Source organism: Manis pentadactyla, chromosome 2 (genome assembly GCF_030020395.1).
Source record: "Manis pentadactyla isolate mManPen7 chromosome 2, mManPen7.hap1, whole genome shotgun sequence".
NCBI classification, from domain to species: Eukaryota; Metazoa; Chordata; class Mammalia; order Pholidota; family Manidae; genus Manis; species Manis pentadactyla.
The window spans coordinates 194,432,870-194,458,943 of record NC_080020.1 but is presented as its reverse complement, the minus strand read 5'-3'; the positions used below and the strand labels follow the sequence as shown (position 1 = coordinate 194,458,943).

The 26,074-nt window shown below is 37.3% G+C and overlaps 1 protein-coding gene across 22 annotated transcripts in view; it reads right to left on the bottom strand.

Annotated features, from left to right (window-relative positions):
- Positions 1–26,074, bottom strand: part of NRXN1 (neurexin 1) — a 1,068,016-nt gene that overhangs the window by 632,006 nt on the left and 409,936 nt on the right. Inside the window, exon 7 of one of the 22 annotated variants that reach the window (XM_057497228.1) lies at positions 19,522–21,816. The exons of the other annotated variants lie outside the window; for them this stretch is intronic. Within the exon in view, the coding sequence (XP_057353211.1) occupies positions 21,739–21,816 (78 nt within the window). The 3' untranslated portion in view covers positions 19,522–21,738. Of the gene's footprint in view, positions 1–19,521; positions 21,817–26,074 lie in introns of those variants that run through there. 22 annotated transcript variants of the gene reach the window in all.

The window sequence follows — 26,074 nt, the reverse complement described above, 5'->3', positions numbered from 1 at the left end:
TTTAAAACCAAATAAAATTCGTTGTATTTCACCTCCATTCCATATATAGGTGATATAAAGGATAAATTTGTAGCTCAGTAAAAGAAAACTAAGGGGTTGAATTTAATCAATGTCTTTAACAGGTAAATATGTTCTGAGTTGTTAATAGTTTTCTGTGAAAATATTTTTACGTACAAAGGGAACCAATAAAAAGAAACAACTTTAACATGAAATAAGATAATCTGGAAGGTTTGCAAGTGAGAATACTATGATTCTGAGGTGAAAAGGCAATAGGAGCCTATGGAGGTCTCTTGAGAGCGTCAAGGACTGAGTGGGTAACTGTCTGTCCTGTGCAATAAGATATATAGCTAGGAATGGTGAAACCAAACTGGATTAAATTTAATAGCCAGGATGGAGTACTAATTTACCCAAGAACATACAGTAGAGGCAGAACCAAGATTATGAACCACGTATTATAAACAAGGTGTATTTTGAAACATGGGCTAGGCAATGGGGAGTCAGGACCTCTGGAGAAAAAAAAATGCTGCATGCACAGTAAAATTTCAGTCTAATATAGCATCATAAAGAGGTTATGACATTTCTGATAAAAATAGCACCTTTTGACAACGTAAAAACCACCTGTGTGCAACAATTCAATATGGTTAATATTCAAGAAGTTTTGTTTGATCTTCAAGTGTTTTCTTAGCTGCATTTAAATTACAAATTTGGTTTTAAATATTGGTTTTTTTATATGGCTAGCAAAATCCTGACTCTAAAAATAAGTGATAGAAATAGTCACTTAGCAAATGGAAGAAAAGATAAAATAGAATACAACAAAGATAGCAAATAAAACAGAGAGATGGAATACCACTTAGTAAAGCTAATATATGAACACCATCTAAATAGCTTCTCAGTTTTTTATTAACCAGACTTTGAGATCTAACAACAACAACAAAATTATAGATCTTTAAGGTTGTTTGTATGTCCAAAATAATTTTGTATATATTTCCTCAGGAACACCTTCAGTAGCTGCCACCTTCCCAACTTGAATCATATGGTTTTAAGTTGGCTGTAAGTCCTCACAATGGCCATCATAACTGAAACCATGTACCTTTTAATTTCATCACCTATCACTCACTTTCAAAAACCCTAAGGTCCAATCACAGTAAACTATGGTTGTTTCTCCAAGGAAGCCATGCCTTTGTATATCTTGTCTTTCCCCATCACATCTTCCTTCTCTCCTTTCTCTTTGACACCACTTTTTATTCACTCAATGCTTCCCTTCCCCATCCTTTTAACCAGATAACACTACTGAGCTTTAAAAATTCACTGGTGTAGGTGGAAAAATGGATTTAAAAAAAACAAGACCCATCTATATGCTGCCTACAAGACTCATTTCAGACCCAAAGACATACACAGACTAAGAGTGAAGGGATGAAAAAATATATTTCAGGCAAATAATAGGGAGAAAAAAGTAGGAGTAGCAGTACTTATATCAGACAAAATAGATTTCAAAACAAAGTAAGTAACAAGAGACAAAAAAAGGACATTACATAAAGGGGTCAGTCCAACAAGAAAATATAACCATTCTATATATCTATGCACCCAATAGAGGAGCACCTACATATGTGAAACAGATACTAACAGAATTCAAGACAAAAAAAAAAACCCAAAAAACTACAACACAGTCATTTTAGGAGACTTTAACATAGCACTCACACCAATAGACAGATCAACCACACAGAAAATAAGGAAACAAAGGCACTGAATACATTAGAACAGATGGACCAAACAGACATCTACAGAACATTCCACCCAAAATCATCATGATACACATTCTTCTCAAGTATACATGGAACATTTTTGAGAATGGATCACATACTAGGCCACAAAAGGATCATCAATAAATTTTTAAAAATTGAAATTCTATCAAGCAGCTTCTCAGATCACAATGGTATGAAACTAGAAATAAACTACACAAAGAAAAAAACAAAAAGCTTACAAATACATGGAGGCTTAACACCATGCTCCTAAATAATCAATGGATCAATGACCAAATAAAAACAGAGATCGAGAAATATATGGAGACAAATGAAAACAATAACTCAACAGCCCAAAACCTGTGGGATGCAGCAAAGGCAGTTCTAAGAGGAAAGTACACAGCAACACAGGCTGACACAAAGAAACAAGAACAATACAAAATAAACAGTATAAACTCACAATTAAAGAAACTAGACATTTAGGTTGCTTCCATATCTTGGCTAATGTAAATAAGGCAGCAATAAATATAGGGGTACATATGTCTTTTTGAATCAGGGATCTTGTTTTCTTTAGGTAAATTCCTAGGAGTGGAATTACTGGGTCAAATGGTATTTCTATTTTTACGTTTTTTGGGAAACCTCTATATTGCTTTCCATAGCTGTTGAACCAATTTACATTCCCACCAACAGCATAGGAGCTTATCAAAATATCAATAGCATTCTTCAGTGAACTAGAACAAATAGTCCTAAAATTCATATGGAACCACAAAAGACCTTGAATAGCCAAAGCAATCCTGAGAAGGAAGAATAAAGCAGGGGGAATTATGCTCCCCAACTTCAAGCTCTACTACAAAGCCACAGTAATCAAGACAATTTGGCACTGGCACAAGAACAGACCCATAGATCAATGGAACAGAATAGAGAGCCTAGATATAAACCCACACATATATGGCCAATTAATATATGATAAAGGAGCCATGGTCATACAATGGGGAAAAGACAGCTTCTTCAACAACTGGTGTTGGCAAAATTGGACAACTACATATAAGAGAATGAAACTGGATTATTGTCTAACCCCATACACAAAAGTAAACTCAAAATGGACCAAAATTTACTGAACACCTTCTATATGCTAAGTATATCACTCCTCTAGCACATGTAAAAACTAAGATAATGATACTGAAAATAGTATATTAAAATGATTATGAGTATTTTCCCCACTGTGCTTTGTGTGCTTTAGATCTCTGATTCCTGTTCCTTATCTTGACCCCAAGTAATTTAATGATGAACTGGGCATTTGGCTGGAGCCCAGCAAATGCTTGTTGAATGAAACATATGGAACTGACAAAACTCTAATCCTCCTTTTCCCCTCTTAAGTTTGTGGAAAGGGGAAGTCCACCCAGTGCATTGCATTAATATATCCCTGAAAAAATGTCTGATTTCAGTTTCGGCCACAGAATTCTTTGAAGGAGAGTGAGAAGTTATGTGTTAGGAGTCATCACTGAGTTAACTTCCTCCATCAATTCCCAAAGTTAATGGCTTCAAAGATTGGTTGCCCTAAGAGAATTCATTTACTTTTGTTCAAGTCAAGCCAACAAGTATCCTTTAAACTCAATATGCTAAAAAGGGAAAATACCACGTTGCTTGGGTCACCATATGTTCCTATATTTCTAGGTCAGTCTTTATCAAATAGTCTCTTCCATGCACCCTAAAAATGCACTTGTCCTTATCTGTCCGTCTGTCCTCGTTTTATTGGTTTGGAAAATGTCACTGTAAAAGTTCTATTTATTTCCTACCAAACATCCATGGTTTCTCTTTTATGTTTAACAATTTAAACATTATCTCAGTTCCTTTTCTGAAAAAAGTGAGGAATACATGGGCAGCTATTGGCATAGAAATGAATATGATGAACTATTCTTATTTTGACATCAAATGACTTAGAAATATGTGGGTGGTGGAACAAGGAAGAACAAATTTCCTTCTATTAGATAAACGGTTTTCTTTCACATAAGGTTAGGAAAACAAAATGAATCTGGGCTATCTGGGGTTGGCAAGCACATGGCCAGTATCAAGGCAGTCATTATAGTTTGCTATGTTGCATCAGATGCTTCAATCATAGTATTCCTGCATGAATGTGATAGAAATATGAAAGAGGGTTCTGAATATCATCCCCATGTGAAAATGAAAAGATCAATGTGTCAACCAAGACTGGTTGGCAAGGAAGTCTGGGATGTTTTTCAGTTTAGCATAAAGTCACAGACATAGCCACTTCCATTTGGATCGGTGTTTCTCAAACCTGAATAGTATGTGCAAATTTTTTAAAGGAAATAGAATATTCAAAATTCTCCAAGAATAAATCTACATACTTCACCCTCTTCCCACATCATGAGCATTCTGTTTGAGAAAGTATGGAGTAGTAGTTAAACATACAGATTCTAGTAGAAGATCTGGATTCAAGCCCTCAGTGCCACTTAACTGAATGGCTTTAAGGAAGTTAAAATCTCTAAACTGCAGTTTTCTTATGTATAAAACTGGGAATAAAAACAAAAGCAACATAAACAAAGCTATCTTCAAGTGAAATTAGCTAGTCACAGAAAAACCAATCATGTATGATTCCATTTATATGAGGTATCTAAAGTAGTCAAACTCACAGAAACAGAAAAAGGAGAATGGTGGTCACCAAGGGCTGGGGAAGGTGACTCAGAGTTGTTCAAGGATACAGTTTCAGTTTTACAAGACAAAAAAGTTCTGGATATCTGTTAAGCAACAATGTGAAATACTTAACACCACTGCACTGCCAAGTTAAAAATGATTAAGATGGTGAATTTTGTTATTTTTTTTTAACATTTTCAATTATAGATAGATATTTAAAAATATACTATATATTTATATCTATGTATCCACCCAGTAGGATTATAGTGAACTTCAAGTTTAAAAAAATGAATATAAAGCTCTTTACCAGTGCTTGGCAAAGTCAATGTTCTTTATAAGTGGGAGTAATTATTCTTTTTTCAGTGAAATAATCTAAATTTTCAAAAGTACCAAGTGCACAGAAATTCTTATTGATTCAGCGAATGGTTCCTTTCTCAGTCACCGTGTTGCTTGGTTGCTGATGGGTCATCAGTCAAGAACGGTACTCGTTCAGATCATTTACCCAAGCTGCCAGCTCTACTGATCACCAGGACTCTTGTCTGTTAGTGAAGTGGTAAGTGGTGATTTGTGGAAGTGCCAGTCTGTTAAGAGGGGCCGTTCAGTTAGACTTGGTAGCGTTCACCCAGTCTTTCCAGTCCACAACAACAATTTCTAAAACCTACTGAGAATAGGGCCACGCAGATTTTCTTTCTGGAGAAAAGAAACTGACATATGTGTCATTTGGAGACAAGAAGCTGAAGTCCTCCTCACACTGACCCTCTCACCCTCACCTCTCTCATCTATCTTCTCTCACTTTGCTACAGCTGCACTGGCCTTTGGGCTGTTTCTGGAACACCCCGATCTGCTCATCCCTTAGAGTGCTTGCACCCAACTCCTCTCTGCCTCAATGCTCTTCCTCAGTGTAGCCAGGGCTCACTCTCTCCACTTCTTCAGATTTTTGCTCCCCCATCATCTTCTCAGAGTAGAGCTCTGTGCCCATCTTATATGGAATTGCTACCCTCCTCCTCTCTTGGCCAAGGGACATTCTACTTGATTTTTCTCAAGAACCACATATCATTCATAGATGAATTCTGTGTTTTTAAAATTTTAGTGTCTGACTCATCCTAGTATGATATAACCTCCATAAACGTAAAACATTTTTCCCTTTTTGTTCACTACTATATTCTCTCCTAACATAGTATCTGCCACATAGTATGCACATGGGTAAATTGGTTAAAGCATTATTCAATACAAAGAGTCAACAATGGCCTAATAATCAAAAGAGTTCTCCTCACAAAGGAAATTTCTAAGAACTATTACTTAGAAGCTCAACAGCATGCCCTTACTAAAGTCATTTTACTTTAACCAAAAATGCCTTTCCATTGCAGTAAAAGTGAGAGTTCTTATATCTATTTTGCTGCCATTTCCCAAATTGGAAGGGGATGGGGCACACAGAAACTAATGTCACAAAAGTTGTTGGAAACAACTTACGAATTTACAGGAACAGGTAGATATTTAATAAATTGTTGATAATAATTTTTTCATTTGTTTTAATATAAATCATCAGTTATGCTAATTAGCTCTATGAAAATACACCTTGGATTCTTGGCTTATGCTGGAAAATGAAATATTTATAAATATTGTTATACTTGCAAGAGGTACCAGTGTATTGCTTCTGTTCTGCATTAGGAGAGAGAACCTTCAAAAAGAAAGAGTGCTAGAAAGACTTTACAAAGTCTAGTGAGATGTGCAACTGGATCTAATAACAACTGTCTCGGTCCAGTTCCCTGACCTCGGGTGAGACATAATCTCTCCATGTCTGACTATAAAGATTGTGTTGCACTACAAAAACCTTCTTAACTTCTTTCAACTGCCTCATTGAGGAATTGAGTGGCTTCACTGGGGAAATGAGTAGAACAATCCCCGTTTTGCCTATTTCTCAAAGTTGCCTTGCAACTCTGAAAATTGGGACTCATACCCCTGTGATGTTCTAGATGATGTTAGGTGGTTGGAAAACTGCATTCAATTTCCAAGTTACATTTATTTGGATGTGTACTTGGAAGAAAAAGTGTAACTTACATATTAATGTGGTAATTTTATGGATGATATTACTTAGGATGAGATTACAAAAGTAAATTCAGTTTAGATATAAAATATTAAGTAAATAATAGTATAAGTAATACATAAATATGACATAATTGTGGAAGTGGTATAACTGAGCTTTAGAAAAAAGTCTTGTTTGAATCAATTATGATGATATGTGAATGTCCTTTTCAAAGTTAACAGTACCAACCATGGTAAGATGGTGTTAGTATTAAATAGATATAAGTAAAATAAAATATTATAATTTTTATTTTAACAACAGTCTTCTTCTTTTTTCAGTGCCTACTATGTTCTTGGCACTCAATAAAGGGTGCACATTTTACCTATAACTAAAATTCTTACAAACAAACCTACTGGAAGCTGGGGCATATTAGTGAACTCTTTCTTACATCGCACATCCAGGTCATAAGTCCAGTTCTGCTGATCCTAGACCATGCTCTAGGGACTTAAAACTTCAAACATGACAACTAGAATTATGTGTATATATATATTTTTGTTTGTTTGTTTTTGAGAAAAGTCAAACACTAAGTGAGTAAGCTGCTCTGTTCCATGTTTCTCATGGCTCACTATGCTGAACTGTGGGAAAACAGAATTAGAGTCTTACTGATCGATGTATAATAATGAAAGTAGCATCATTAAACTCAAATATAACTGTGATATTGGGTCTTCCACAGAAAGGACTTAAAGAATCTAAACCACATGAAACCATATATTTAATGGGTAGTATATATTATAAAATGTGTATAGTGAGTATAAAAAATATGACAATGCAGCAGATATGCAATGGAATGCCAGCATCTTGCTGTCTGACTTGCTCCCCTTAACCCATTCCTGCACTGGTGTGGAATGCTCAGACAGACATAATACTCCATTACAGCCTGTTCTCCTCTACTTACTGGCTTTTCCGAGTTTACTTACCCTATTTTTCTCGGACTCCTAATATTCTCAGATTAATTAGAAATTAATTACATCTATTCTGAAAATAGGCAGGGATCTAATTGTTGGTTTTCTAGGATTGCATCACATCCATTAGATTGTGAACACCGTGGGAAATCAGAAACCATCTGGCTTTATTTAGTGGCACATTTACAGTGCCATCATATAGCAGATTCTTCCAAAATATTTGAATGAAATGAATGAATACAAAGATAAATAAATGTGTTGATGGCGTACCTGTTATGTGTCAAGTACTGAGTAAGGTTCATTGTTGCTTAAGTATTAAACATAATAAAATAAATGAGAACACTTTGTAAACATTAAAGCTCCCTGTAAATGTGGTATGTTATGAATGCATTCTTAGTTTTTTTTTTCATTAGTTACTTTCATGCAGTTTTCAATCAGAATCATTGGATAAGTTCTCCATCTGAGAGTTTTACCATCTGAGAGTTTTATCAAGATTGTATTTATTTTTTTAAATGGAATTTTATGCTGCTTGGCTAAGAGATGTGCCTGTATAATACATGCACTTTTACATGTAGCTCCATAAGTGCTAGTTTTTATATTATTGCCTATGAATTATTTTCAGGGATGGTACTGTACTATGAAATAATCCAGAGTATTCTGTTACTATAAATAGCTTTTCCCATGAACCAAACATAATATTCCTCCCCAATGAGAGCATGGGACATTATATGGCTTTCCTCTGGACAACTAGCACTAGCTCACCATCCTCTAAATACTCTCAGGAATTAGTTCACTCTACTCTGAATACTTTGACTCCCTATCCAGAATCCAGAGTTTTCTGTGCCAAACATGGTTTCCTGCACTGAAGCCTCTGTTTTTGGTGAAGAGTTTTGGCAAAATGGATGACAAAGAATGCACAAATTCTAATGATCAGTGTGCTGAAAAGAAGCAAAGAAAGTGTCCACAGCATTTTAGGGCTTCAGCTAACAATCCAATTGGGAGATGAGATAGAATAGAGCCAGCTTTTTTGAGGTCAGAGACTGAAGTTCGTTCAACATTTTATCTCCAGCTCTATGCTTGATTTCTTGCATAAAGTAAGCATATAATAAATGTTTGATGAGTGGATGAAGGGAAAAAAATAGGTACCTAAGGTAGGAAGAGCTATTTAGTATAAAGAGTCTGGAGCCAGCTCTCTTTTCATAACACTCAAGGAAGGCTCTGCCTTATTTATACATTTAAGACCTTTAAAAAAGGACAGATGACCATCTGCAGAAAAGAGAAAGTAGGACAAAAGATGACAACCTAACAAAGTCAGGGCTAGAAAAGTTCTGGGTTACCTGATTTTAATCACCATGATGCCTGTGATTTCCTTCCTCCTTGATGTTTCACTGAAACTTATCCCAGTTCCATTCCCTGCTGTTATGATTCTTTCCCGCATTTAAGAGCTCTTCCTACAGGGCCTGCCATCAGCATGGTCTCTGTGCTGTGCTGGGGAGGAGGGTGTCAGCCAGGAGGGAGAGAGAATTTTTTCATCTCACCGCAGATGCCCCAAAGCTGAGCCAGGAAATGCACCCCAGTCTGCATGTTAAATAGGAGTCAAGCGCCCTTCAGTGAAGATTCGGGCTTGGCTTCCTTCCCTTGGTTATTAAGCTCCATTCCCATATAATTACTACATGTCTGAGGTTTCTAAAACCCTTTGTGTGGATCTCAAACGGTTACTGTGCTGGATCCAAATTCCTACCTTGGTGAAGCAGGCCCCAGAGCCTTTCCAACCCTGTCCGTGGCAGTGAAGCTCCAAGAATACACAGTAAAGAAGGGGAAAATAGTAACATCTACAGTTTACTGATCACTGATTACGTGCCCACCACTGTGCTAAACATTTTGAATGCAGCATCCCCTCGAATCCTTACTATAAGCCCTGCCTACTAGATACTATGATTACTCATTGCCTCTGTTCTAAGATGAAATAAACTTGTTTAAGTTACACAACCACTAAGTTATTAAAGCCAGATTTGAAACCCTGGCAGTCAACTTCCAGAGTTTGCAAGGGCAAATGACACTAGGAACATATAAATAGGCTTAATAACAATGAAAAACATCAATCCAGCACAAAAACTGATACCTGCTACAGTACACACAACCCAGAAGAGTTGTGGGCCATGTTTTTTTCATGCACTTAGGTAGCAAAGAGGCACTGGGAGAAGAAAGAGAACTTTCAAAAGTAACAGCACAGGAGAGTTCTCCTGGCTTTTGGTGGCGATGGAGTCAGGAGTGGCAACTTTGAAAACAGAACTTGCTCTTGATTGAGGGGCAGAGAGTGGAAGAGAGGGCTACAGGTTTAAGAACACAGACATTGTCTGCCCCTAAAGACTGTAATCTGCTGTGATTAGCTTGACATTTTTTTAAATTGAAGTATAGCTGATATACAATCTTATATTGGTTTCACAGATACAACACAGTTGTTCAAGAGTTACCCATATTATTGAATCCTCACCCTAACTAGTATAGTTATTATCTGTCAGCATAGGAAGATGTTACAGAATCATTGGCTCTATTCTCTAAGCTGTTTTACAACCCCTGTGACCAACGTGTATTATGACTGAGAATTTCTGTGCTCCTTTATCACCTTCACCTTCCCCACTGGCCCACTCCAATCACTTCCCTTTGGTAACTACAAGTCACTTCTCAGCATCTATGAGCCTACCGCTATTTTGTTCTTTGTGTTTTGTTTTGTTTTTAGATTCTACAAATAAGTGAAATCATATGGCATTTGTCTTTCTCCACTTGTTTGCTTCACTCAGCATGATACCCTCTAGGTCCACCCACATTATTGTTGCAAATAGCAGGATTTCTTTCTTTTTAATGGCTGAATAATATTCCATTGTGTATATGTACCACATTTTCTTTATCTATTCATCAACCGATAGACACTAGTTGCCCCCAAATCTTGGCTATTGTAAATAATGGGGTGCATGTATGAGCTTGATTCTTTTTTTACCATTTTTTGTTTTTTCAAACAAGAATATAGTTTGGTGGAAAGAATGCTCATAGTGAGAAATACCTGTATATTGTGTATGCCTGGTCACAGGCAGATTTACAGAAAAAATTCTGGGAAAACAAAATGTCATTCAGGTACGGAAGACAAAACTGTCATTAAAACACTAGCAGCAGGAAGCTTACCATAAAGATGGGGAAGCACAGCAGTTTCCTGGGGCATTTATTTAGGAAGGCATCCTAGCTAGATGGGCCAAAATCAATGTAGTCATCCATAGTTGCCCATCCTAAAAAGTCCCTGGCAAGAGCCGAAGGACACAGTCTTTTTTACCCCTCCACTTGGATGCCCAGTACTTGGTCATTTCAAAATGAAATTCCCTTAGATCAGATTGTGCAGGTTATCTGAGTAAGTCAATCGGTTTTTGATCAAGTATTATTTGTTGTGAATCTTATAACGTAAGCATAATTAGGAAAACAGTTGCTCTAGTGAGATAACTATAGTGATCTGTTTCATGTGGATACGAAAGAGATGCCCAGTGTGCACTCCAACCAGCCCAGTTCTGCCTCAGTCCTGCACTGACAAGTGGATCAGATATGAAACCGTGGAGTTTTTGTCATTCACTCACAGTGGAGACAGGATGATACACTTAAAGGGCACTGACTTTACATCTATGCACACTGCACCCATATTTTCTCTATTCTTAAAATAATAAAAAACTGTACAGTAAATATATATATTATATATGTTTTATACATATCATTTTAAATTTATATGGTGTATATATACATATATATATATATAAGGCATTCACTTTTTGTCTTTAATACTATCAATTTTAAAGCCATAACTCATAAAATAAGATTTACATGAGGGAAAGGGAAGCATTTTATGAATCAGATGGACCTCAATACGTTTTATTTTGGGGGTAGGTCTTATTCCTATGGTCAGTGGTTCTAACAGGATGGATTTTGTGTACAATGCAATTTTATTTGTTGCTTACAAAGAGAAAAGCAACCTAAATTCTGTTGACTTATTTAGTAATATTTGTATGTTTGGCTATGTTATGATAAACAAATGTTTTAAATGGCTAATGACAGTTGATCTTATATCCAACATATCAATGCTGTTGAAACATATTACCGGATGAAACATCAGTACAGGAGGAGATGAACTATTGCTGATACATTATACATAGATATTATTACACACTTGAAGTTGGATGACAATGATACCATTAGCACCCTCACCCATGAAAACCTATTTTAAAAAGGATGAAAACTATAAAAGGAAACATTTAATAAATAGTGAAACATCCTTTAAAATTAACAACCTGAAAAATTAATTTACTATGTATCACAGCTAAAGATATTTCCAAACTGATAAAGTATATTTGCATTTATAAAAGTATGTTTAAATTTTCTTAGTTTTGTATTTCATATTTGATATCAAAGTATATCAGGGAATTTGGTCATATTTATTTAAACTGAAACTTTATTCATATGTCTATAAATTTATTCATATGTCTTAAAAAAATAAAAAACACCTTAGAACTGTCTGGCAACCCTCAATACCTGTAGGCATCAGTGTGGGAAAGTCTTAGAGGGAGCCATTTGCTCTAGATCATTAAACTTGGAGAAAGGCCCCCTGATAACTTTATTAGACAGGGTAATGTGTGCAGTCCTAAAAGATATTTATTAAGCCAAGAAACTAAAGCCTCTATTACAGAGCTGATGCCGGAGAAAAAGGGCTGAGAAATGTCTCTTCCTAAAGATCCATGGAAATAGTATAAATGGGCAATATGTCATTTAATCATTGAAGAAGTGATTTATGTTTGTATTTCAGTCTTGGATTCCATTCAGACTACCATTACCTGAATCTTAAAAAAAAGGTGCTAAACACAGGGTCTTTCTCATTTTCCCTTCTCTCCATCTTTCACTATAGGGCCCTCATCTCCTGTCTTCCTTCCATCCTGTCACATTAAGGAAAACTCATACTACTTAGGTCTAACCCCTCTGTAATGTTGTAGACCCAATTCATGTGTTCATTTATTCAGCAGATCTGCATTTTGTGCCTATGTCCAAGCCACTTTCTAAGCTCTAGGAGGGATTCTATAATGACTAAGAAAAGACCTGTGCTGTGAAGGAACCAACAAAAATGCTAATGAAACAGCACCAGAATGGGGACCTAACATATACATCCATGTTGGGAATATGCCAGGGAGATCAAGCATTGAGTGTGTATTTTTATGAGGTCGTAGTGGCTGGAACAAAACACACACACACACACACACACACACACATACATGTAATATATTACAAGGGCTTTGGATATAATGGTGAGACCCTGGTGTGCTGAGTGTGACACAAGCAAAACAGAGGACCTCCTTCTTAGGCTATGATCTGATTTGATAGAAACATGTTCTGAATTTTGAAACCAGGAGGGAATATGGTCTCAGATTAATATTTTGAGATATCAGAGATACTTTGGTGGTTATTCAATTGTTCTCTGGGCTACTTTTTTAAGGGGGTGGGCATTTTCTAAATTCCTTGATTATGATTTATGGGCCAGAGTAACCGACCCACTCTACCCCACTCCAACCCCACAACCCTGCCCCTGCTCCAAGTGAGGGAAGCACCTTGGCAAGGACGACAGGGTCAGTATTAAGACTGCAGGGATAGTTATCCCCGCAAACAGATGTAAGATTAATGGAAACAGATGGAAGAATAGCATCCACGGTGGGCCCCTGGAAAGGCTGCCTCCGAGAACGCACACAACCTGGCTTCTGCCGTACGAGGGAGGATTTGTGGCGCTAGGCAGCCCGGCTATTTTTCAAGTGAGGGCTTAGAGTAAACATGATTTTAATTTCCATTGCTGTTATTATCTGTTCTTAACAGTTTTCCTCCAGCCTACTGTGGCATGGAGAAATGAGGGCCAAAGTAACAGAACTGCACAAATAAATAAAGGCTATAAGAAAAGAATAAACAACATGCTATAGGAGCTATTATCTTCCAACATTTTCAATTTCACTCTCCTAATGGCTCCCTAAAACTCTTGTAGTAATTTCCTGTAAGAAAACTAATTTTTCAAAAGCATATTTATTCCCCAGCTAGATTGGAACTGATTTTCGCATTTGTTTTGATTTCATAGACATGATCAGGAGTTAGAACTTCCCTTTAGCATTAGACTTCAGCAATACTTCATCTCCTTCTGTTCTTTGCCAATTTTCTTTAAAACAAAACAAAACAAAGAAACAATTTATTGTTTCCATCTCACCACCATCCACTTTTTCCTTAACCTCTTGCAATCTGAATTCTTAGGACAATTGATCTCTCACAGCAGCCTACATCACCTGTTCTCAGATCCTTGTCCTTTATCAGAACTTCCATGTCTTTTATAATATGTTACTGTCATTCGTAACATATATCATGTTATTTAAAATGCTTCTGCTTTTTGGAGCATCCTTTATGAGCTTCTACGTCAATATATTCCATTATGTCAAAATAACTTTATTATCTTCTCATGTTATACAGTAAACTTGCATTGAAAATACCCATCAACAGATGAATGGATAAAGAACATGTGATACATATATACAACGAAATATTATTCAGCCATATAAAAGAAAGAAATCCTGCCATTTGCCACAACATGGATGGACCTAGAGGGTATTGTGTTAAGTGAAATAAGCCAGGCAGAGAAATACAAATGCCATATGATTTCACTTATTTGTGGAATCTAAAAACAAAACAAAACACAGTGAACAAAATAGCAATAGACTCACAGGACTGAGAAGTGACTGGTGGAAGGTTTAGAGTGGGTAGTTGAAATAGGTGAAAGGGATGAAGAGGCACAAAATCAATCATAATGTAAATTAGACATGGGGATGAAAGTACAGTATAGAGAATATGGTCAACAGATCTGTAATGTAGTTCTATGTTGACAGTAACTACACTAGTCGTGGTGAGTATTTAATAATGTATATAACTGTTGAATCACTATGTTGAATACTTGAAACCAATATAATGTTGTATATCAACTATATTTCAATAAAAATATATAAAAAAAAGGTCATGTAATTTATCAGTAATGGTGGTTTCAGGACTGGAATGCAGATTTGTCTAACTTCAGATCCCTAACTTTCTCCACTCTTCCATTGTGCCTGGACTGGGATGCTGTGTAGTTTGCAACAATTTCATCACAACTACTAGAAGAAAGATCTCAGCCAGGTCAAAATTGCAAAGAAAAGGCTTTGTATTTAGCAGAACAGATGATGAACTTCGTTCTTTCTGGGAAGAGGGACCCACCTGCCATCTGGCCTGGCAGCCTTCAGGGGCCTGCCCTACAAAGGAGATGGTAATAGGGATTTCCCTTGAAGACTTCTGCTAGACTGATCCTCAGGTCTTTATGAGGCCTGTGGAAAATTTTCTAGGACAGGATTCTTAGCAAAGTTATATGGAAGGGCCTGCCTTACGGAGGGTCATGGCTCTGTTCTAGACTTGATCTGGCTGTCTGTCTTGGCTACTTCAGATGAGAATACCCTCTAGCTACATCACAATCCCTTAAACTTTTGGCTGATGTGTCAGCAGGAACATGGTCTCTCTGACTGTCTGCAGCAACTTGAGAATTTACTTTCAAGAATCTTCTCTTCCTCCCCAGCCAAACCACCTCCCTCTCAAGCTGTCTCCTCCTGTAGTCTTACCTGTCATTAGGTCACTGCCCTAGACCAGGAGAGAGCCCTTCCCCTCAGACCTCTTTTTCCATCTCTTCTGCCTGCCTTTATTTCCTAACAGGGGTGCCTATCAAGGTTCTAGTGGTTCCGTTATCCTCCCATCCCTTCCTATTACCTTTCCAGATGGGCATGCCCATTCCCTAACGTTCAATACCTCCTCCTTGTGAATGTCTCCTAATCTCCCTTTTGAGCTTGTGCCCTACATTTCATACCAGAAGATGAACGTCTCTGCAGATGTTTAAGGTGCTACGAAATAGGTTTTCTTGTCTGATGCTCAACAGCCAGTGCACACTGGGAAAGCAGCTCAGGTTTAATAAATGTTTGTTGAACAAATAAATGAATGAGTCTCCTCCTATCTCTCCTCATTACATCTCCCAAAGAGTAGGTACATTCCCAGTGCTTCAATACCTCCCCCATGTGAATCTGTTATAAATCAATTATTCTAAAACAAAGTTTGTTTTTTCCTGCTTTTATCCAATAATCTCACTGCTCCTGACCTAAAACAGGTTTTAGAATGAGACTGAATTAGTTTAAATCTTCCTTCAATCTATTAAGAGGATGAACTCTCGGGCAAATTACTTAGCTTTCCTGGGCCATTTCCATAATAAAAAAAAAATAGTAATAATAATAATAATTGTTCTGCTTGTTTATGCATTTTAAATAGTATGTAATCTATTACATACTAGCCATATACATGTTTATCAGTTCTAATTCCCAACACTCCTACTTCCTTTAAAGGTACACTGACTATATCACTGAAATCTCACAAATACTTCATGGAATAGGTGCTTTTATATCTCTAATTTATAGATGAGGTGATGATGAGAGAGTCAGAGAATACGACTTACTTGTCTAAGGTCACACAAAAATCAAATTGTAGGTAGTATTACTCCAAAGTCCATATGATAAATCAACTCAATCTTAGATTGCAAACTTACTAAGAGGTAGGATTCAGGCCTTATAAAAATTGAAATATAGCATGATTCCAAATAAAGTGAGCCTTTAGAAGTTTACCATAATACTGAAGGAACAAACAAATATGTTTACTTTTTTTTTTTTTTTTTGGTTTATCTATAGTAGGCTTTAGATTTGTGGTTACCAAAAGTTCAAGGATAGCTTCCTTACAATCTATCTTAAGTTGCTGATTACTCTATTTCAAACACAGTCTAAGGCACTTTTGTTTCCCCCTTCCCCTTCTTCCTCCTCCTCCACATTTTATATATTAGGTGTCATATTTTGTAATTTTTGTGTATCCCTTGACTGATTTTGTGAATAGTTGATTTAATTTCATACTTGTTTGGTAATTAATTGGTCTACTGCCTTTACTGTGGTTTTATTTTCACTAGTGACAGCTATTTAGCCTTAGGAACATTTCCATCTACAGCAGTCCTTTTAACATATCCTGTAGGGCTGGCTTAATGGTGATGAATTCAACCTTTGTTGAAAATTGTTTAACCCCTGCTTGAAATTTAAATGATAATCTTGCCTGGTAGAGTATTCTTGGTTGGAGGTCTTTCTGTTTCACTGCATTAAATAGTTCATGCCCTCCCTTCTGGCCTGTAAAGTTTCTGCTGAGAAGTCTGCTGACAGCCTGGTGGGATTTCCTTTATAAGTAATCTTTTTTCTCTTTCTGGCTGCTTTCAATACTCTCTCCTTGTCCTTGATCTTTGTCATTTTAATTATTATATGTCTTGGTGTTGTCTTGGAGAAGATTGCTGAAGTTTTCAACAATTATTTCCTCAAAAAGACTTTCTTCCCTTGGTCTCCCTCCTCTCCTTCCGGTATCTCTATTATGAGATTATTGTTCTGTCTGGATTGGTCACACAGCTCTCTTATTCTTTTGTTTCTAGAGATCCTCTTTTTCTCTCTGTTTTTTGGTTTCATTGTTTTCTTGCTCCCAATTTCTAAATCATTTACAACTTCTTCAACCTGTGAAATTCTGCTATGAAGTCCCTCCATTGTATGTTTCCTTTCAGATACTGTGTTCTTCAGCTCTGAGTGACTCTTCTGCAGGTCATCTATCTTGTTGTGGTGGTCCTCCCCAAGATCTTGAATGTTTTCCTGTAGATCCATGAGCATGTTTATCACTTTTATTTTGAAGTCTTTGTCAAGAAGATTGGTAATTTCCATTTCCCTTAGCCCTCTTTCTGGTGTTTTGTCTCATAGTAGTTTTTGGAACAAATTTCTCTGCCTCTTCATTTTTTCAGTGTTTCATATGCAGTTAAGTTTTATGGAGGAGGCACCGTGTAGTGCCCAGAAGCTCAAGACGTTTTACTTTCCAGTGTGGGAGCCCCAGCTGTTGGTGTGCAATGGATGGGGCACCTTTCTGTATGGCTTGCAGTAGTCTGATTTCAGGTGGGCTGTGTGGGCTGTCAGCTAGTCACACAGGGAGAAAACTCAGGGCTGCATCATGGAGGTGTTGTGGGTGGAGCTGCCCTCCAGCAATGGTTGGGGCCACAGGTGAGTGGGACCAGTGCCTGCTGGGAGGAAGGAGCTCCTGCAGCACTTCCCTGGCTGGGCCAAAACAGGGTTGAGAAAGCTGGGAGGGTCTCTCTCTACCTCCCCAGCAGCAAAGTATGACACCACTGCCAGGCCAAGTGGGCCAGTCCGTAGGCCTCATGCACAGGGAGGAATCTCAGGGCTGCACCGCTGGAGTTGCTGTGGGTGGAGCCACCCTCTGCCCAGCCTGAAGAAGTGGTGGGGGCTGCCCATGAGCAGGACCAATGCCTGCCTGGAGGAAGGAGCTCCCAAGTCTGGCTACTACAGGCAGTTCCCCAGCTGGTATGAAACAGGGTGAGAAAGCTGGGAGGGTCTCCCTCTGCCTGCCTGGCCACAGAGTCTGACTCCACTGCCAGGCCAAGTAGGCCTTCTGCAGGCTGCATGCAACAAGGAGGTGGCTCAGGGCTGCATTCCAGTGAGGGGGATGGAGTTTCTGGGGTTCCTGAGAGTTCCCACCTACCCTTTCTCTTGAGCAGAGAGTTCTGTGTAACCCTTGTCCCTCTGGTGCTCTGGCTTCTGGGAAATCTTTCAAACTACCTGCTATGCTCCTGTCTCGGGGGGCTGGTAGAGCATGCCTGTTCTCTGCATGTGGCTGGAATCTTAGCCTCCCCAAGTGTCCCACCTGTCTTTATTGTCCAGCTCCACTAATCAGCAGAGCACCATGTAATGTGGGTTCGTGTTCCTGGAGCAGATCTGCAGGGCCAGTTGTTCACGGTCCTGGGCTCCTACTCCCTCCCCACTCTGTTCCTCTTCCTCCTGCCCGTGGGCTGGGGTATGGGGAGGGCTCGGGTCCTGTCAGATCTCAGCACTGCCACTTTACCATTTTCTGTGTGGTCTTCTCTTCTTCCCCAGTGTTGGCAGTCAGTTCTGCAGTCTTCAGGTCATTTTCAGGGTTAGTTGTATTTGCTGTATCTTCATGTTCTATGTGATTTTTGGGAGGAGGTTTTTGCCTTGCCTTCTTACTCCACTACCTTTTTCCCAGAATCGTCAAATACATTTGCCTTTCTAACTCTGCCTCCCAGTTTGATGGTAATCTATTGCAGAGGAAAGTTTGTGAATATCTCCCACAATGCTAGGTACAATACATCCAATAAGTATTTTTGACATAAAGATTATAATGTTATAATAATAATAATAATAATAATAATAATAATAAATGTACTTGGCTTTTCAAAAGACAGGATGGGGGCAGAGGTGGGCTGTTACATGAAAGAGGAAATTTAAGATAAGGAGAAATGAGAAAAACAAGTAATTCAGAGCAAATATGCTTCACTAAAAATTGTATGAGTCAGCATCCCAGAAACGAAGTAATAATTTCTTCATCAAAACAGGGAATGCATGATTGGGAAATTTGTCCTGCTAATTGGGGTTGGAACAAGTGGTGATGAAAAGGAAATCATCAGAAATGTTTTGATGATTTCTAAGAAGCTAGAAAATGCAATTTAATTCCAGTTTGAGATAGAAATTTAATGCATTTTTAAACAGGGCAGAAAACGTGAATAATTGTTTTGTCAGTTGGTGGGGTGGATTTTAGACATCTCAATAACCATAAACCTAATTGAAAGAAAGCAGAAAAGCATATCAGAAAATCAGGGATGCAAAACCAAACAGAGGAAAACAGATTGATTGCTTATATGAGCAATTAATATTGCAAATTACCAAGACAGAGTTTTAGATTAAATGAAGAAAAATAATAATTTAGTTGAGATGTACCTGATTCCAAAGGCAAGAAGAAAGAACTTCTCAAATATAGTATGTTGTTGAAAAAGTTAAAAAAATGAATAGAAAAAAAGAAAAGCTGAAGTGAACTATTTATTTTCTGAAAATGGTAAGAACACAATAAAATAGCTGCTTAACTAGAGTTCTATTACTTATGGTTACATCATTGCAGTTAGATACTATAACTGTAGTTTGGCCATGATTAGAGACTAGAAATTTGGGGATGGGAAGTTCTAAGTGAAAATACTAAATTTTACTCTCTGTGCTAAGGACTAGTAACAAAAGTGAAAGACATTTTATGGACCCTGAAAAAGCTCACAACTTTATTTAGAAGGACAGTTTCTAGAGGAGTGCCTGTAGCATGGCCTTTCTTCAACACCACTTGATAAACTTTTCTGTTAGATGATGACAGACAAGAAAGTCAAGTTAATTTGAGAGATGCTTGTAGCATCATGCGATCATTAATGTTCTGGTAAGTATAAGAAAAGAGAAAAATGACATAAAAGATTCTGACATTTGAAAACTCACAATGGGAAAATGTTTTTTCGCATTCTAAGTTTATCTGCAAATGAAAAATTAGGGGAAAGAAGTATTGGGAAATGTGGATAGTTATTAATTTCTTAAATTGAAGATTTCACTGTCTGCAATCAAGGGTACTCAACTTACTAAAAACATATTTGCAATAATAATAACAGCAGCAAAGACTTGGGGTGAGTTAGTTGATCTTTCTGAGCCTTGGTTTCCTCATTTGTGTCATTAGAGGGCTTTTTTTTTTCTAACCACTATGATGTACATCCCTGTATTTCCTTCTGATGTTAACATTTGATGTTTGTGTTATTCTGGATAACATGACTCTCTAAGAAAGAAATTGTAGGGAAATTCAATCAGAGTGCTAGAAAGAGCCTACATGTTTAGGCATTTGAGAATTTAACTCTTGGTTCTACCCATCAAATGGTCTGATACTAGGTTTGACATTCATACTAGATACATGGTTTTTAGGACACTACTGGAACAACAGAAATTCTTATGCATGTGTCAGTTATAGTATACCAAAGGCTTGAGTTAACTCAAATGATTATGAGATTAATTCTCAAAAAATCAGGACCTTGACTTCTGCAATGGAATTATAAGGAAAGTCAGATGTTCCAAAAGGTCCAAAGTGTTCATCTTGAAATGTGCCTAAGAAATAGGAAGAGTGGTAAAAGTCTGAATCTTCAATTTATCCCCATATATTTCTAAAACTTTTGATAATTTTATTGTGCATTAACATGTGTTTTAAGTGGACTTTGGTAAGTTTGTACAATGTTGACCTGGATTTAAAAGAACCTTTCAATTTCATCAGTGTTTTCCAGGCCTTCCATACATATTACAAATCAGAGTGTATTTAAATAGCATGAAAACTATATTGTTGCATAAGACAGGTTTAGCTCTTTCTTTGCCCTGAGGCAATTTTATCTCACTGGTTAGTTAGACACGAATCAGTTGTTACTAAACAGAACTATGACATCTTTGATATTTGCATTGCTCACTGGTTCCATGAAGCTAGGGAAGGAATCAATAAAAATATTGAAGCTGATGGGGGAAGGTATTCTGTGAGAAACAGGTAACAGGAATTATAAGATCTATTTCTCTCTACTAGTGGGGAACAGTAAGGCCAAAACTATCTCCTCAGTTTTCTCTTCATTTTTAATAGGACTAAATGATCCAACCCTTTCTTTTTCTTTAATATTTCATGTCCTTATAGAAAAGACTGGGGAATCTGAATGGCCAAGATTTAATGATTTCCACCTAATTTCATTCAGATTTGGGGAATTCATCAATTAGGTGCCATAGAAAATGCAGACAACCGCACATGTACTGTATTGGGTATGTGATATTAGGACCAAAGAAGTAAATACGTAAATAAAATTCCAAGTTTATAGACAGAAAAGAGAGAGTGAACATCTTCCGCTATCTCTTCCTCAGAGGAGGTTTTGGCATCCTGGAAATTCCACTGAAAGTTAGATTAAATCATGTCTCCTATTTTTCTCTTTCAATCTCCATAGAGTTCCCCACATTTTAGCATTACTTTTATCTTTACAGGCTTCTTCACCATTCAGAATTTTTTTTCTTTTTATCACCATGTACCTTTTTATAGTGGCTCTTATTTTTTAATTGTTTTTCCCACTAAGAAAGAGGATTATCAAAAAGAAGTTCTCTCTCCCTCTCTCAGTCTCTCTCTCTCCTCCCTTCTTTACTTCCTTCCTAATAAAATTAGTGAAGGTTCAGATACACATTCTGTTCTTAATATAATAAAAGGGAATATGGATTCTGGAGAACAAGGACACAGACTATGACGACCCAGAGTTAAGAGGAACCACATTTTCAATCTCATCCCTCTCCCACTGGAGCTGTCAGCTCTTCCCACGCTTACACTCTGCTTAGCATGTGTGAAGATAGGACCCACTGCAGAGATGGCTCCTCTGTCTCTGGTTTATGTCCTTCAGTGGAGTCCCACCCTAGAGTCGGCAGGGATAGAATGGTGTGAGAATCTTTCCTTCGTAGAACAGAAGACGTAGCCAGCCTCTGATGTCTCCCTGGCCCATGCTAAGAATTTCCAACCCAAATTTACCTAGAAGCCAGCTCCTAATGGGATCATTCTTAAAATCAACTCTTTGGCAGTGATCTCTTACCTGTTTATAAGCACCATTCCTCTTCCAGGATCAAATTATTATTTAAAATGTACTACAAGGCAACTGCACACAGAGCTTAGCCATCCACCTTTTATAGAATGCAGGGAGGTTTGTAGCAGTAGAAACATATCTGGTATCTTGAATTTTTTTTACAACACCAAGTGTTTTGATCATATGCCCTATGATTGGAATGTGGGACCAGCTACAGGTTTGAAACAATGAAGTTTGTTTGATGGAAAACTGTAAAACTTCATGGGAATGCTGAGCAGCTAGCATTAAAGCAGGTGGTTGCCTGGGAAAGTCTTCAAGGGCCTGGTTAGACACTCATACTTGTGCTGCTTCCTGACCACCTGCTTCTGGATGCTTTGCCCAGCCATTGAGGTGGAGAGTGTGGGGAGGAAAAAAGGAACAAAATAAACTAAACAGACAGATAGGAATCTTTTTACACCTACATTTTTTTCTTAGGTTTTAGGATTATTTTATTATTTGGTTTTGTTTTGAGCAGGGAGGTGGTGGTGGTGGTGGTGGTGGAAAATTCCTATTTTTTTAATCTTTTCAGGATAATTAGTCACTGAGTGATATGTTAGAACCTGTTTGGCTAGATGACTTCTAAGAATAAACCTTTAAGATAGCTTTATATAAGAAAATGTTTATTTGTGTTTGTAATGACTACCATAGAGCATTTTACCTCAGAACTTAACTTACTGTAGGAAGGAAACTTAGAGTATACAAAGCTTAACCCCCTCACTTGACAGGTGAAAAACCCAGTGCTCACAGATGTGAATTAAATTGTGCTGGTCAACTTTTAGAGTTGTGCAGTCCAAATGATCAAAACTTAGCTTCTTGAAAGTTACTTTTCTTACTGCTTTCATGTTTCCCCACACCTCTTAACACTAATCTGAGGAATAGTATCTGATTTGGTTGCTTTATTTTGGTAGAACTATATAGACTTCTCTGGTATTCCATATTTTTTATTCCATCTTCTCCAAAGCTCATAAAGTCATCTCAATCCTACCTTGAAATACCTCTGGACTGTTTGGTATCCCTGGTTCTTCCTTTGCCCAACATCAACCCGTAACACATCTCCCTTCATCTGTTTGAGTTTGTTTTGTTTTGTTTTGTTTTGCCTGGAGGCTTAGGGTCTTTTGATTCTTAATTCCTATTAAATTCTGGTCCTATGACAGAACTTTCTAGAAGTCCCCCTGGTACCTTTGTTAACAACAGCAGCAGCCTTTGTTAAAGGCCTTGCATCATTTGCCTCTGTGTCACCTCATATTTTTGTTAAACATGAAGGCCCACTGTTAAATTAGAAACTGTGGGGACAGGGATGTGCAGTTTAATAAACTTACAGGTGACCCTTATACACAAAATTTCAACCATTGCAGCAGTCATATCCTATCATCATTTAATCCATTTTCAACATCAGTTCCTCAATTTTTATCTAGCATCATTGTTCACCTCTTTTCCTTGTATCCTTTTACTACCAATACTGACTGACCCCAGACATTCTCCAAACACACTGCATGTTCTCTTACAACCATGCCCTTTCTCCAACTTCTCCTCTGTCTCAACATTTTATCTTCCACCCTGTTCATTTAGAGATATACTCCTTCCCTTTTAATGTGAATCTCAAATATGATCTCCCTGGGAGACTTTTTTTTTCTAACATTTCTTGACCACCCACCAAACACTGTTGCCTTAGAATGTAGCATAGAACTTGGTGATAGAACTTATCTCACTTGAGTGTAATTATAAACAATCTACTCGGGGGTTATAAAGCACCAACTACACCCCTGGTTCTAGCACTAAAGAAGTAAGAGTCACCATCCTGCTACCAAGACAACCATCCTTCATGTTTTCTCAACCAGTCTTCATCTGAACCACAGATCACACAAAATTACTTGAGTAACTGTTCTCTTAATTTCAAGGATGTTCCATAACTAGCACTACTACATGCAGTGGATGTCCTAGGGTATTAGCACATAATCTTCTGAGAAACCTCAGTTGATCAAACATTGGTATACTTACAGAAGCAACAAGCGCCATACGGTGGTAATAAGCCCATGGTGAGGCAGAAAAGCAGAATAAAGGCCCCTCACTGCTTAGGTGTTTGTCTTATTCTTTTTCTAGCCTCACTTAGCATCTCACACAGGCCCATTTCATGGTGGTCATTTAATACATTTTTTGGTTGTTATTGAAATAAAAGCACTGAAATTAATTTTGATGGCTAAATGTCTTTGGAATCTAGACAAGGCAATGGGACTCATCCATATTTGTAAATTTGGCATCTACTCAGTGCTTGAAATGTACTTGGCACTCAGCGAGGGCTTGGTGAGTAAACACATTTAGAAGGGTTATTACTCAAGGATCATGAGCACTACTTAACAAAAAACTAATACGAATGTAAAAAAATCTTCCCTATTACTTACACTACACTTCTGGATATCTCACTTCAAATTTAATTGCTTCCTCTGTTATGTATATTTCAATGACAAAAAGAAAGAATTTATTAAAAGTGCAAGTAAAGTCATGAGAAGTGAAAAAAAGGCTGCATTTCTCTGGGTAGGGTAAATGGTGGTATTATCAGTGTTAATTTAATCCAATAAAGCAAAATAAATTTAGTTTGAGTATATTTTCAAAAACAAATAGCCCATAATTACAGATTGAATTTAGAGGAAGATGGTGGAGAAAGCTATAACATGCCAAAATATCTGGTTTCTTAAAGAATTTTGAAGGGATCTGTGATAACTCCTTCTTTCTATTGCAAAGTTTGCAGTCACATCTTTTAAGAAAGAGTTGTATTTTTACGAGCATCACTTAAGTGTACACCTCACACTCTTCCTGGGATCAATGGTTTTCCTATTTATGTCAGTTAAAGGCATCTCTGTTCATTTAATCACCAAGGACATCTCAGGCTGAGTGTGCTTCCGTTTAGACAGGTGCCATGATACTTAGCTGCCTCTAGGGGGCTCCTATTAAAATTCATGTTGCAGAAGCAGAAATTCCCTAAATGGTTCCTTAATGCTTCAAATCCCCAACTGTCTAATTTATACCCAAGGAAGAGTTTACTTCCTTTAGGGCATAACCAATTATACTACAAAATTGTTAAAATGTAAATGAATACACAGAAATCTGTTTAAGTTATCAAATTGTGAAATGGTAAAATAATCGTATATAAACCATGGCCTAAATATATATATATATAAAGAGTGTATATGGAATTCAGCTTAAGGATATTACTATGCAAAATGTTAATTAACTCAAGTAAACCTGCACACAGTGATTTTTAGCATTTTGGCAAGGGAAAGAATTTTGCTATGAAAGCAGTACTCTAAAAATCAAATAAAGGTTAGGAGACCTAGTTTAAAATTGTTATTAAAACACACAACCATTTTACTTTAATGGCCATGGGCTTAATTCCAACTTTTTCAGAGGCAAAAGCTTACTGCTTAGACAGTAAGTACAACTCATCTCAAGACTGCATTTGTAATAACTGGTGTTGGGAAAACTGGACAGCTGCATGAAAGAATGTAGTTTACAAAAGTAAACTCGAAATGGATTAAAGACCTAAATGTAAGACATGAAACCATAAAACTCTTAGAAGAAAATACAGGAAAAAAATATCTTGAACATAAGCATGAGCAATTTTTTCTGGGCACATTTCCTCGGGCAAGGGAAACAAAATAAAAAATGAACAAGTGGGACTCCATCAAACTAAAAAACTTCTGTACAGCAAAGGACACCATAAGAACAAAAAGGTATTAGATAATATATTTGTAAATGATTTACCCAATAAGGGGTTAACCTTCAAAATTATATAAAATCTCATATAACTCCAAAAAAAAACCCAAGTAACCCGATTAAAAAATGGGCAGAGAACCTGAACATTTTTCCAAAGAAGAAATACAGATGGCCAATAGGCACATGAAAAGATGCTCCACATCACCAAACATCCCAGTCAGAATTGCCACTATCCTAAAGACTAGAAATAACAAGTGTTGGTAAGGATGTGGAGAAAAGGGAACCCTCATCCCCTGTTGTTGGGAATGTAACCTGGTGCAACTTCTGTGGAAAACAGCGTGGA